At 38.8% G+C, this 15,161-nt stretch overlaps 1 protein-coding gene across 1 annotated transcript in view; it reads right to left on the bottom strand.

Annotated features, from left to right (window-relative positions):
* The window catches only part of grm1a (glutamate receptor, metabotropic 1a), a gene marked incomplete at its 5' end in the record, with an annotated part of 32,850 nt that extends 25,417 nt beyond the window's left edge, over nt 1-7,433 (bottom strand). Inside the window, 2 exons of the mRNA XM_079832004.1 lie at nt 2,177-2,426; nt 6,698-7,433. Coding sequence (XP_079688130.1) covers nt 2,177-2,426; nt 6,698-7,433 — 986 coding nt within the window. The remainder of the gene's footprint in view (nt 1-2,176; nt 2,427-6,697) is intronic.
* Between the last annotated feature and the right edge of the window lie 7,728 nt (nt 7,434-15,161).

Genomic DNA, 15,161 nt, shown 5'->3' with positions numbered 1-15,161 from the left:
GTTGTTGGGTTAGAAGCAGGAAAAATGGGCAAGCGTAAGGATTTGAGCGAGTTTGACAAAGGCCAAATTGTGATGGCGTCTAGCCATTGTCAGTGGTCAAAGGAGCATCTCCAAAACTGCAGCTCTTGTGGGGTGTTCAGTCTGCAGTGGTCAGTCTCTATCAAAAGTGGTCCAAGGAAGGAACAGTGGTGAACCGGCGACAGGGTCATTGATGCACGTGGGGAACGAAGGCTGGCCCGTGTGGTACAATCAAACAGACTGTAGCTCAAATTGTTCATGAAGTTAATGCTGGTTCTGATAGAAAGGTGTCAGAATACTTACTGTATTGCAGTATGTTGTGTATGGGGCTGCATAATAATAATTAGTTAAATTTTTATAGCGCTTTTCTAGGCACTCAAAGCGCTTTACATGGAAGGGGGGGGATCTCCTCAACCACCACCAATGTGCAACATCCACCTGGATGATACGACGGCAGACATATTGTGCCAGAACACCCACCACACACCAGCTTATGGTGCAGAGGAGACAGAGTGATGAAGCCAATCAGTATATGAGGATTTGGCCAGGATGCCGGGGTTACACCCCTACTCTTTTTCCGAAGGACATCCTGGGATTTTGAATGACCACAGAGAGTCAGGACCTTTGTTTAACATCTCATCCTAAGGATGGTGCTTTTTGACAGTAGTGTCCCACCGGCGAAAGCGCCAACAGTGGGGATGTGAGAATCAGAACTGGACCACGGAGCAATGGAGGAAGGTGGCGTGGTCTGACGAATCACGTTTTCTTTTACATCACGTGGATGGCCGGGATGGCGTGTGCGTCGCTTACCTGGGGAACACATGGCACCAAGAAGGCAAGCCGGTGGAGGCAGTGTGATGCTTTGGGCAATGTTCTGCTGGGAAACCTTGGGTCCTGCCATCCATGTGGATGTTATTTTGACATGTACCACCTACCTAAGCAATGTTGCAGACCATGTACAGTCTTTCATGGAAACGGTATTCCGTGGTGGCTGTGGGCTCTTTCAGCAGGATAATGCGCCCTGCCACAAAGCAAAAATGGTTCAGGAATAGTTTGAGGAGCACAACAATGAGTTTGAGGTGTTGACTTGACCTCCAAGTTCTCCAGATCTCAATCCAATCGAGCATCTGTGGGATGTGCTGAACAAACAAGTCCAATCCATGGAGGCCCCACCTCACAACTTACAGGACTTAAAGGATCCGTTTCTAACATCTTGGTGCCGTGATCACAGCACACCCCCAGGGGTCTAGTGAAGTCCATGCCTCGATGGGTCAGGGCTATTTTGGCAGCCAAAGGGGGACCAACACAATATTAGTTCATAATCATAATGATCATAATATTATGCCTGATTGTTGTATATATACTAATAGTATACATATATGTTACAGTTACACAATATGAAAAAAAAAAAAAAATTATATTTGTATATATATATTTTAGTGTTCAAATCACAAGTGATGACATGATGCATGAATTGGGGTTGGTTTACCAAAGATCATCTTTTGCTTGCCTACTGGTTATTTGCCATCAGATATATTTCCTGAGAGGCTGTGAGATTGAATATTTAATACTCAGCCCACAGCATTTTTCCATGCCTGATCTAAAATCAAGTGACGAGCCTCTCTGGCACACGCACCCAAACATAAACTGAAACATTCACACCATATAAGACAAAGGCAGGAAGCAGGAGGCAGTTTCCAGGGATGTGTGAGCCAGCTACTGAATCACAAATTATTCATTAGTGGTGAAAAGTGTGAAAAGCGCCTCTGTTCACAATGTCCATATTTAATCTCATCTGGTTTCCCTGGAAACTTCTGTATTCAGTAGCAACAATTATTTCCATGCATTATGATGTCTGTTCTTCTTTCGCCATGATAGGAAACACATAGGCACTTAAAGTAACACACATGAAATGTAATAATCATTATTGATAGTATAGGAATCATATTTTGCAAACAATATGTATAAGTATTTTGCTCCAGCAAAAATGATTCAATTGAGATATAACCATGAGCAAGACAGTGTGGGTGTCATTTTGACTCGTTTTGCCCTTTGTGTCTCTTTCGAAGCTTGCAATTTATTCCTCTGACGTGATTGAACATGAGTAGATTATAGCTAAGCATTCTGAGCGATGCAGTTTGTCTTGGTAAAACCTTACCTCCCAATTAGAAGGAACTCTCCAGAAACCCCACGGCGACGCATGGCCATCAGCAGGCTGCGCACAGTCATTCCTTCACAGAAGCAGATGACCACGCGGGCTTTGGGCAGACGCTCCCGCAGTTTGTTAAGCAGACGGTCAAAGTGCTTTTCGCCAGCATTACTGTATATCTTATCAGAGTGGGCGATACACAGACCCTCCTCTGCGGCCAACTCCTTAAAGGCCTCCATGCCACTCTCACCATAGCTACCTGTGTTCAGACACAAAATGTAGGACGGTTAATAAAGGATAACTCAAAACACGTATGAAACTAGTGCAGCTTTAATCAAAGACACAGAATGGAGGATGGATTACCGCCACTGATCCAACACCTGTCAGAACAGTCAGAGCCCAGGATAAGAAATGGATGACAGTTGACTATGGAGGACACAAAATGACAGGCAGACAGGCAACTGAAAAAGACATGAAATGGAGACATGGTCACCACCATTTAGGATACAAATGGCGTCATACAGTTAGAATGAGAAACACAAAATAAAAGAAAAAGTTCATTATCATGCCTTTTTGGAATACAAGATTCTGATTGGTTGATTGGTTCTGTAATCAAATATTTTTGTATAATGACTGCTAAACTGCAAAAGATTTCCTAAAGGAATAGTTCACACAACAATGAAAATTCTATTACCATTTACTCACCCTCATTTTATTCCAATCCTTTATGACACAAAAGAAAATCCATTAAAATGTCCCAGTGCCTTTTTGTACACACAGTGAAACATTCTTCAAAACGTTCTTCAAAAACATTAACATGAGAGTGAGAAAATGACAGAATTTTCATTTTTGGGTGAACTATCCCTACTCACATCCCTCTACGCTCTAATTCTGCTCATATTCCATAATCATTTGTTTATTTATTAAGTGGCCAAACGATATTTTCCGGTAAGGACCAACTCACTGATCATTATCTCTTAATTATATTCCACAGGCATTGTACTGTAACTACACATGTAGGACACCAATAACACTTTGGTGGTGCTCTTGAGAATTACTGCAAATTACCATAATAGGTCACTTGAACACACTGTGTCCTTTTCAAAATATTGTATGAATCAGAAACGGGTCTGTACAAAAGCCTGCAGCTCACGACGGTACACTTAAAAATTCTTCCATTCCATCTTACATCTGGGCTGCCAGGCGAAATTTACATCTTATTGTGCGGGCAGCAGAGGTCACTGCTGTTGACTGTGCTCAGAAGAAGAACAGTGCTACTGTCTTATCAGGAGAGATGAGTGGTGTGTGGTCACTGATGACTGTCTGGAGGTCAGTCTGTGTGGAGTGGGTGTGCGGGTGGCAATTTGAGCACGTTCACAGTTCTGTGGCTCTCTAAAGATTTCTTTTTCTCTCTCATTCTCTCTTTCTGTGGGCTGTTTGGAACATCTGTATTTATAGGTTTAGTTTCTCCCTTTGCGGCTTACTTCCTCTTTCTCTCACACTATAAGCTTGCTGGAAAAAATACCTATGTTTTCCGAAACAATGTATCTGATATAGCAGGATAAATGGTACCAGTGTTGTTATCATTAACTAAAACCATTAAAAAATTTATTTTGGTCATTTAAATAAATAAAATAATATATACATATTAGATTTAGATAAAATTAAAAATGTTGCTGTGGCAATTAACTGAAATAGATTTAAAGGGATAGTTCACCCAAAAATTCTGTCATCATTTAGTCACCCTCAAGTTGTTCCAAACCTGTATGAGTTTCTTTGTTCTGCTGAACACAAAATAAGATATTTAGAAGAATGTTTGTAGCAAAGCAAATAAAGCAACCATTGACTACCATAGTAGGGGGAAAAAATACTATGGTAGTCAATGGTTGCTCTGTCTGCTTGGTTACAAACATTCTTCTAAATACCTTCTTTTGTGTTCAGCAGAACAAAGAAACTCATACATGTTTGGAACAACTTGAGGGTGAGTAAATAATGCCAGAATTTTCATTTTTGGGTGAACTATCCCTTTAAGTTGAAAATAATAAAAATTATTTTTAAAAAACTAATAAAATCACTTATTTGGATAGTCCACTTTAGACATTCTACTAGCTATAAGTAACTTTGCAACATGTCAACTAGCAGTAATTTGAGTATTAGTAGACCGACTGTCTGCTTAATATCTGCTAACACTGCTAGCAATATTCTTCTGACTAGAAGCAATATTTCAAGTACATGTCAGCTTATTCTACTAACCCTACCCTAACAGTCTACTAATACTCTATTAAGAGTTAGTTGACGTAGTTGTAAAGTTACTTATAAGTAGTAGAATGTCTTAATTTAACTATCTTTATGAAGTGTAACCATAAATAATAACACAGCATGGCACACAATATGGTTGTCCTACAAAGCGAGAAGACCAAATATAAAACCAATACTGGTATTATTATAGCTTTTCTGCTCACTATCATAAAATGATGTGTGTGTTGGGGGGTGGGACCAGACATGTAGGTTAAGATACCAAACACTATAATCATTCCCTTCATTCATAGAGCATAAGAATCTGATCCTTCAACAAATCCTTCTGCTGAAGAAAGAAAGCTAGTTATGTCCTCCTGGAGTTATATATTAATAGCATTTGAACCATATTAACATATATGATAACTAATGAGAATACTGACATGATTTGTTTTAGATGGATTTTTGTAGGCTTTTCAACTATGCACGCTGGGAGATCAGCCAAACCAGTTGAAGACCAGGCTGGGTGACCAGCTTAAACCAGTTGAGACCGGCAAGATTTTTCAGTAGGGTTTACGTTAAAAGAAAGCACTTTCTTTGTGCAAGCTTGTGTAAAACCGGTGCCTGTTTAAATATGGCCATTAAAATGTCTATAAACCAGACATGAATTTAAATTTGGCTGGGTAATTAATGTAATCAACGATCTCTGCTGTTAGTATGAGCAACAGGCAGTGCTGTCCGACACAGTTGCTGATGTTGTGTTTGTGAGTTATTGTCTACAGTTCATTAATGATAAACCATTACAGAGTCTCTCCTGAGAGGGAAAGTCATCTTTCTAATTAGTTATCACCAAAATAACAGAACGGAGAACTGAGTATCAGCTTGATATTACGCATTTAAATCTGTGCCTGTGCTGCCCCTTTACTTTAGGATATTCAAATGTTTAACATAAGCTTGTTAGAAGTAGGCAGACATGTCAAAGCCTATTAATAAGAAACCAGGAGTAGCAGTTTCACATTACGCCCTGGCATGCCTCACAACTTCAATAATAGTTTGCATTGGTTACTCATTGACATATGCTGACTGTAATCTAAATAGGATTTTTTTTTTTACCACAGACATATAAAGACTATAAACCAAGTTCTATCAGACCTTATTTACTTTTAATTCCACCAGCTAGCCGAGGACCATAATTAAAACACTATCAGCATAAAATAAAACAAAAAGTGATTTGACCCATGAGTACATTAATCATCTCAATGTGTATATTTAACAGACAAGGCTTCCACCTCTGGACATTTTATAAACAATTCAACAATTGAATTGAAAGTGATACACATAACAATGCTGGAGGGAGCAACAAAAATGAGTCTGTGTTGTAGGCGAAAAGGGAAGAATACATTATTAACCTCATTATGTATGGAGAAACTGACTGAGTCATTAAAGCATGCTTCAATATGCAAATAATAAAAAGGTCTTTGGTCCACTTGCACTACAACTGTAATGGAAGTGAATTACCATTTATGTACATTTAATCAGTGGTGCACTCATTATCTTCAAATGCAGTTTTCCCCCAATTGTTTTTACTTAATTAAAAAAGTTATCACTTAATTCCTGTCTGTTAAATGTTCACGCATTTATATTGAAAGTCAGACTATATTTTGATATTCAAAGTAGAGGGAAACGGAGAGTGTTGTAACATGGAGTCTACCCAATTTATGGTACCACTCACCATGACCACCAAGTGACAGCAGAAGTTATAAGATTATGCATAAGACAAATTTCATATCTGACTTGTAGTTTGATTGTTTTTTTGTTTTGTTTTTTGTAGTTTAGAATTTTAAAAAAAAATTGAATTACCAAAAAAAAAAATACACACATTTTTAAATGCCATTGTTTACCATTTACAACCCATCTATTCAAGAGGCATATTGTACATAATTCTTTGTACTTTGCATTAATTTACACAGTTTTGGGGATGAGTTCTAGATTTCTAAACTACAGTGTTACAACAAACACAAAAGTGCTACAACACTTCTCTGTCTCCCTTTCGAAGTTAAAACCCATGCTCGCACTAATTTATGAATTCACACGTTTTTAGCAGAAACGATGTGTGAAGTTTTAGTCAGCAAAATAAGAATCACACAAAATGGGCTACACTAATTAAACGACAGCTTGGCAACCTGCATACCCATACAGCTAGTGCGTTTACATTGTTTAGAAAAGTTTGTTTGAAATGTCTCATAGTTATAACAATAGGACACGTGAGAACGGCAGGTCTTGCCAGTGACTTACCCTCTGTGTGAACCGCTGACACGTAAGTCCAGTTATAGTGTTTAACAATGTCGAGCATGGCGCGCGCCTGCAGCGTGTCAGAGGGCACGACACGGAGGAAGTATTTGAAGAGGGTTTTGTCGCTCAGGTCTATACTGGTGGCCGAGTAAGCAATCTGGGGAATGTTAAACAGCTGGAGGAGATTCTGCACCTGGATGGCCACCGAGCTGGAGCCCGGACCTATGACTCCAGCAATGGGCTTCTTACTCGGAGGAGGCTGGTTGGAAGGCGTCCCGTCGATGCACCACTTAGATCCGTCTTTGTCGTCCCGAATGGAGATGAGGGAGTCTCGAATGAACTCGATGCTTTGCTCCAGAGCAACGGATGAGTGCCAGCACGAGTCCCTGATCTCGCAGCCCAGGGTGATGTTGGGCAGCAGGTTCAGGTCTGAGTTGATACGGTCCAGCGTATAGAACATCGCCTCCACCCGTTGAATGCCGTACTGCTCGCGCACCTCCCCGCATTTTCTATCGGCCACACTTTCGGCGGACGGCTGGTGGTGCACGGAGAAGAGCGCACCGATGATCACGTCGCCATCCATGCGGGCGACAGACCGAGCCGCCGCGCGTTGGGCCGCCGAGCGCTTGTAGATGTTCCCAAGCGCATGAGATAAGAGTGTCGGTAAAAACAGACACATGAACAGTGGGAAGTGTCCGCGCGAGACACGGGGCATCTTCAAGCATGCCATGTTCCACATTGTGTGACGGGCATAGCGTGCGAGCTGCTCGTGCCAGCGGTGCTCCTTTCTCTGCAGTCCCAGATTCAATTAAGCGACCGTGATGCGCACGTGAGACAACATAAATGCGGTCTGACACCTGCTGAGAAAACATAACACAGAGTTAGTTAGGGAAAACAAAAACAACTGCATCTATTACAAACATCTATTGTTTTAAAAGCGTGCATAAAGTACAATGCAACCTAGAGAATATAATTTAACACCGATGAAGTAAGGAAGTGCCTTAAAATAGGGAGTTGTAAGTGTAAACATTTTTTTTACATGGGTGAAATTAGGACCACCACCCTAAATGCTGAGCAATTATAAAGCTCAAAATAAAATAAAGAAGATTTATAGGACAAATACAATGCGCCAAGAAAAGAAAAAGATCATGGTTAATTAGTTTAGATTTTCATTTGTGATCATATTAATGGCTGTTAAAGTACAGATGTGAACCAGCAGTTCTCTTTTGTACAGAAGATGGGACAAAGCTCAGTGTCTGCTATGCTTTTAAAGTTGTTTTATGCATTTTATATCTGTTGTATAATTTTACTGGCAGTTTTGAATTAAAACATTTCCTATAGATTATACTATTTTAATTGTAATAGAAATTAAATAAAACATGTTTTCGGTTATTGTTAGAGCTCACATAGTGGGGTGGGCTGTAACAACAACACCCTGTGACATAAAATGACATAGTTTAGGTATAAGCTGTAGATTTACAAACGAATTAGTTTAGTGGCAGACAAATATAGGAATAATATACAACACACGCCCGTCTCTGTTAGCTGTAGAAGCCTTGCCAATGAAGTTTGCCTATGAAGGCAAACTCACGTCATTAGTCAGCCTGTGCAAAATAACTGCGAATGAGAGACTTACTGGTCGAATATAAGAAAAAGAAACATTTAACCACAGAATGAGCAAGTTTTGTTGGCGAGAACGTCATTTTTTTTACGTCCTTGTAGGGGCAAGTGTGTGGGGCGGTTTCAGCACCGCGGACAGCGCAGACAACCGTGACGGACAGTGAATGAAACTACGCGTCTTTGTAGTCAAAGCACAACTATCGGATGCAATCTTTGCACACAAAACCTCGGATAGCCTACTGTGTGTCCCCTTAAAACTTAATGCGACTATACAGACTTGAGATTATTTAATTGCCCTCATCTAATCAAAATCTTAATTTGAGTCTAATTCCAGAGAAAGTCAACACATAGAAGCCTAAAAAACAACTAGTGTGCCAATATCACACATAATCGCAAAGATAGATGTCTTATGCCATACAATAAGATTCGTTGTTCTATCATTTCCATTCAGCATTTATACGCATTAATGGCTTAATCGATTGCACTCAATGACAAATGAGCCAAAATTACGATGCAATGCCTCCTGTACTCGCATTAGTGACATTGCCGCACATCTGTCCGTACCTGCAGTTACCAGGACATAAACAACGGAAACATCTGCACAGGAATTCGATCGCTACGCACCTGAGTCAATGAGATTTCGCTTCACCTCCTTCTGAGACAGCTGCTGCACTGATGATATACTTCAGTATCAGTCTGCATCCCAGCCAGTGGATCTCTCTCTCTCTCTCTCTCTCTCTCTCTCTCTCTCTCTCTCTCTCTCTCTCTCTCTCTCTCTCTTATGGCACGTACAATGTGGATCTCTCTCTCGTCTTAGTGATGTAAATATCATCTGTTACGTACAATGTGGATTGATTGACAGCTAGTCTTACTGTCATGATGACCAAACGTCAACTATTTTTTTAACAAAACACTATTTTGTGATAAACTTGTCATAGACTATCTATAAATGTTTAATAAGTTTAAAAAGTAATAAATGACGACTGTAATTGTTTTTTTTGTCGATGTACATCCCGATACAAATCCGAACGGAAAACGTTCGAGCAGACTTTTGTTGCTATGGTTACCTCAATCGAAAGTGATTTCTGTTCGCGAGGGTCGCAATATGAAATTAAAGGCACAGTATGTAAGCTTTTTGGATTCAAATATCCAAAACCCACTAGAACAATATATATTTTGTTGACTTGTGTACTTACATTATCCCAAATGTTTCCAAGAATGTTTAAATCCAGAGAAGTAAGCAATTTTAACCAGGACACGGACCGTGTCCATGCGTCGCCTATCAATGACATCATACCCGTGTTACCCTCGATTTCCGGTTTTATTTTGTAGAAACCATGGAAACACCAAAGATGCTTTAATATACTGTGTTTTATTAGACAGGTGAGCAACTCTTTGGAAACATTCATCAACACAGTTAGTCTTATTGTTTAAATATTGTTTTCTTGATTTACAGAGTATGTTTTACTATGCCTAATTGACCGTTCGCAAAGACCCGCCCCCTTTAGTTACTGTTGCTAATGTCCAACAAGCCATGGCGCTCTCACGCCACACACATGTTCTCACGTAGGGAAAAATGTATCACGGAGCAAAGAGGACACTGACAACACTCCGACAGACAGGAGAGAGCAAGTTACTTTTGATATGAAACAAAGTCTCAACTTTGAAACTGTAATTTTTTAAAAGAAATTTAAACAATAAATACCGTTTTGTGGCATGATCGCTGTAGCACCTCAGTTAAAGCTGCTCGAGAACCGATCATCTCTTCCTTGTAGTTCATTGACACACGTCAGTACACACCGTTTCTCCAAGCTCAAGTCCACGGACGTTAATCTACTAACTCTCCTGACTGCTTTGTCGGACAAAACGGCAGATTCGGCGATGTGATTGGTCAGATCGCATGTCAATCAAATTTGCAGCGTAGGGTGAATTATCGATCTAACTTACTGCAGTGTGCTATAGTAGCCGCCGAGCGAACACAGAGTAGCATTATAACATAACTTTCAACACACTCAAATAATGTATATAATATGATAAAACAGCAGGAAAAAAACAGAAGCGTTCGTCTGTGGCATAATAAAATCTCACTGAAATCCAGGTGTCATCAAGCTAACAGTTACGCCTTTGTTTTGAATAAGCGACCTCTAGCGGTAAAAAATACATATTGTGGCTTTATTAGTTCGGATTAATTTGTAATCAACTTTTTTTCAGTCACTAAAATACTTGCAATTTGCAATAAGCTACTTGGTCAGGCTGGGAGACCATCTTAAACCAATGTAAACCAGCAAACCATCGTATTCTGGTTTAAGCAAGGTTTTAGCAGGTTTAAAATTACTAAAAATTTGAAGTGGGGTGGGGGTGGAAGAAAATCACTCAAAATCAGCTATTTAATTGGGTCCAAATTTGTATAGTGTAAAAAATTAAAAGATTAAAATGACGTTGCCTCGGACGTAGGCTTCATGATGCAGGCAGGATGAACATATTTCTGTAGAAAAACTGAAAATACTGTATGGTAACAGAAATGAAAAATGCATAAGGAATTTAGGACACGATTAAACTTTTACATGATATGTTTGGGTTCGTTGCCACTGTCGCCTCTGTCTTGCTTTGTTGGGGACACATAATATTCAGCAATATTATAGATTTGACTTTACTGACACTATTGGATGAGAACTGAACTGAGCTGTATGATGACCACTTTTCTACAAAACTGCTTTATAGCTTCATATTTGATTAACTTTACACAGTTATTGAACGGAACAATGACACTATTTGCTTTTTAAAGCTGCTTTACAGTAGAATTGAACTCTGTTTTTTGCATCAATGAATAATAATTTTCCTGTTTATCCCTGCTTTGAAACAATCTGTGTTGTATAAAGCAATATAGAAATAAAAGAGTTGACTTGACATGATTTAACACTAGATAACATATTTACCACTAGAAATACATATGCTGATATGACTCATGTGAAGTAGCATAATTGGCTGTATATTTATCGAACATCTCTATTTACAGGGCAGCTCTCTATTCAGAAATATTAGTCTATTATAATTGCAGTATGAGGGTGAATAGCATGTGAAAGTATACAGCGCCATCTGCTGACAGCACGATTCTTCGCTTAGACTTGACAAGGTCTGATTACAGACTATAGGTTTATATCTACTGCCATAATTTCTCTGACCTAAAATTTCCAGACAGTTGAGAAATTGTAAAGGTATGGAAATATGGAAAGCTATGATTGGAGCTACGTTGGATCGTGCTATAGATTGTCTATGCTAGGCATATGAAAAATACTGTTCAATATTACAATGCTGCTCTCTTGTGTTTTAAAGTTGACATTACAATACAATACATGTAGAGTGAAATAAAGCTAGACTTCTCCATTTCACGTTTTGTTGAATGTTATTTTACATTTGATCTTATCCCAATACTTTCTAGATGACTATTACATTTGTGAATTATATTGAATCCTTGTAATTATTAGCCTTTAACCTTTTTTAAAATATTAAATATAAATTTGTTATATTATTATAAATTGGTTAATTTATTATATAAATTAAATATATACATGCATACAGTGGGGCAAAAAAGTATTTAGTCAGCCACCAATTGTGCAAGTTCTCCCACTTAAAAAGATGAGAGAGGCCTGTATTTTCATCATAGGTACACTTCAACTATGAGAGACAGAATGAGAATCCAGATCCACATTGTCTGATTTTTAAAAAATGTATTTGCAAATTATGGTGGAAAATAAGTATTTGGTCAATAACAAAAGTTCATCTCAATACTTTGTTATAAACCCTTTGTCAGCAATGACAGAGGTCAAACGTTTTCTGTAAGTCTCCACAAGGTTTTTACACACTGTTGCTGGTAGTTTGGCCCATTCCTCCTTGCAGATCTCCTCTAGAGTAGTGATGTTTTGGGGCTGTCACAGGGCAAGACGGATTTTCAACTCCCTCCAAAGATTTTCTATGGGGTTGAGATCTGGAGACTGGCTAAGCCACTCCAGGACCTTGAAATGCTTCTTACGAAGCCACTCCTTCGTTGCCCGGGCGGTGTGTTTGGGATCATTGTCATGCTGAAAGACCCAGCCACGTTTCATCTTCAGTGCCCTTGCTGATGGAAGGAGGTTTTTACTCAAAATCTCATGATACATGGCCCCATTCATTCTTTCCTTTACACGGATCAGTCGTCCTGGTCCCTTTGCAGAAAAACAGCCCCAAAGCATGATGTTTGCACCCCCATGCTTCACAGTAGGTATGGTGTTCTTTGGATGCAACTCAGCATTCTTTCTCCTCCAAACACGACAAGTTGAGTTTTTACCAAAAAGTTCTATTTTGGTTTCATCTGACCATATGACATTCTCCCAATCCTCTTCTGGATCATCCAAATGCTCTCTAGCAAAATTCCCTGGCAGCGTAGTGTGTAACTGATGGTAGCCTTTGTTCCTTTGGTCCCAGCTCTCTGCAGGTCATTCACTGGGTCCCCCCGTGTAGTTCTGGGATTTTTGCCCGCCTTTCTTGTGATCATTTTGACCCCACGGGGTGAGATCTTGCGTGGAGCCCCAAATCGAGGGAGATTATCAGTGGTCTTGTATATCTTCCATTTTCTAATAATTGCTCCCACAGTTGATTTCTTCACACCGAGCTGCTTACCTATTGCAGATTCAGTCTTCCCAGCCTGTTCAGGTCTACAATTTTGTTTCTGGTGTCCTTTGACAACTCTTTGGTCTTGGCCATAGTGGAGTTTGGAGTCTGTCTGTTTGAGGTTGTGGACAGGTGTCTTTTATACTGATAACAAGTTCAAACAGGTGCCATTAATACAGGTAACGAGTGAAGGACAGAGGAGCCTCTTAAAGAAGTTACAGGTCTGTGAGAGCCAGAAATCTTGATTTTTTGTAGGTGACCAAATACTTATTTTCCACCATAATTTTAAAATAAATTCTTTAAAAACCAGAAAATGTGATTTTTTTCCCCTCATTCTTTCTCTCATTGTTGAAGTGTACCTATGATGAAAATCTCATCTTTTTAAGTGGGAGAACTTGCACAATTGGTAGCTGACTAAATACTTTTTTGCCCCACTGTATATATATATATATATATATATATATATATATACACCGATCAGGTATGATCAAATGAATATTATGACCTAATATTGTGTTGCCAAAACAACCCTGACCCGTCGAGGCATGGACTGCACTAGACCCCTAGAGGTGTGCTGTGGTATCTGGAACGAAAATGTTAGCAGCAAATCCTTTAAGTCCTGTAAGTTGCGAGGTGGGGCCTCCATGCATCAGACTTGTTTGTTCAGCACATCATCTACAGATACTCGATTGGATTGAGATCTGGGGGATTTGGAGGATTTTGTATTTTGTATATATATATATATATATATATATATATATATATATATATATATATATATATATATATATATATATATATATATATATATATATATATATATATATATATATATATATATATATATATATATATATATATATATATATATATATACGTCCATTGGGTGGCAGCATAGCAACAGTTTATGGCCCAATATCTGCCAAGTAATAATCATAAAATAAAATTAATGATTTACTGTTGTGTTTGTTCTGTACCAATGGCAATTTAGACCAATATTAATCATTACTTATATGGGATATTACAGCTATTGTTGCCTGTTGGTGGAATATCAAAGCATAGTAAACTGTTCCAACAAATTATTTTAATGCCTTCATGGTGCACTGGTTTTTGAGTAGGCCTACTGGCATAAAATTGGTTATAGAACTGACAATATACAAGGAATTGTTTTGGATTAATCTCTTCAGTATGTTCACCTGCTTCTGTTTCTCACAAAATTTGCTTTTCCTTTTCCATATTTTGGTCAACACGGTCAATAACTAGCCTAAATGAATGAATTGAGACTACAGAATGTCTGAAAAGCAATTGACTTTGCATAGGCCTATCATATATAACCTATTAAAGTATTGAGTGACGGTTCGAGGACGGGTGGTTTTAAGGTTAATGCTACATTCTCTGATTAAGAGATAAAGACGTGTAAAGTTGTTGTCCCATGTCTCAAAAATCAGTGACTGGTAGCTGGAGCCTTCAGGACCACCAGCATTATATTAGGAGTGCTGGTAATCAGTTGTTGTTAAAACGGTCGTTTTACAAATTATTAATGAGCTAAACAAATATTGCACGCATGATTTCGCCAGTTGAGGTTTATTGTTATACATGGCAAGGGAACATTTGTAGGAAGTGTTAGGGAAACACGTGGCAATAAGAGATTGGAATGGTTATCAGCAGGAAAAGAGGTCTGAAATAAGGCAGAGGGCCAAAACGCTAGTTAACGTAAAATACGATGAGATTTAAATTATATTATTTTATTCATAACTTCGTAACTTTTCAGTGTTTATTTTCCATTCAAATACAGTTAAAGGTTTACGTCAATATTACTGTTAAAGTGGCGCTGTGTTATCACGTGGTAGATGTTACTTTTTTCAGCGCCTGTCAGGATGGGTCAATCACAGTTGTTTGTTGATTACTATTATTAAACTTGTTTTATAGCCAGGGTCAGAGCATGTTTCTATTTAAATGTCAGGTACAAGTTCAAGTAATTAACAGCTTTAAACGTTTACACTTTCTAAAAACACAAATGGCACCAATCAAACACAAACGGCCCTGAGATGTTCTTTTTGCGGCTCAATGTATTTTTTTTTACTTTGTGAGCCCCCAAGCGCCCCCTGCAGGAAAAAAAGGTTTTTGCCACACGCTTTCAAGAGACATTTTCCATCCAATGATGAAAATACACGGTCACGTGATCTTGAAAGCAGGAAGC

The sequence above is a fragment of the Gobio gobio genome (assembly GCF_949357685.1).
Source record: "Gobio gobio genome assembly, chromosome: 12".
Lineage (NCBI taxonomy): Eukaryota > Metazoa > Chordata > Actinopteri > Cypriniformes > Gobionidae > Gobio > Gobio gobio.
The sequence above is the reverse complement of the archived record's forward strand: the minus strand, read 5'-3'. Positions and strand labels throughout refer to the sequence as shown.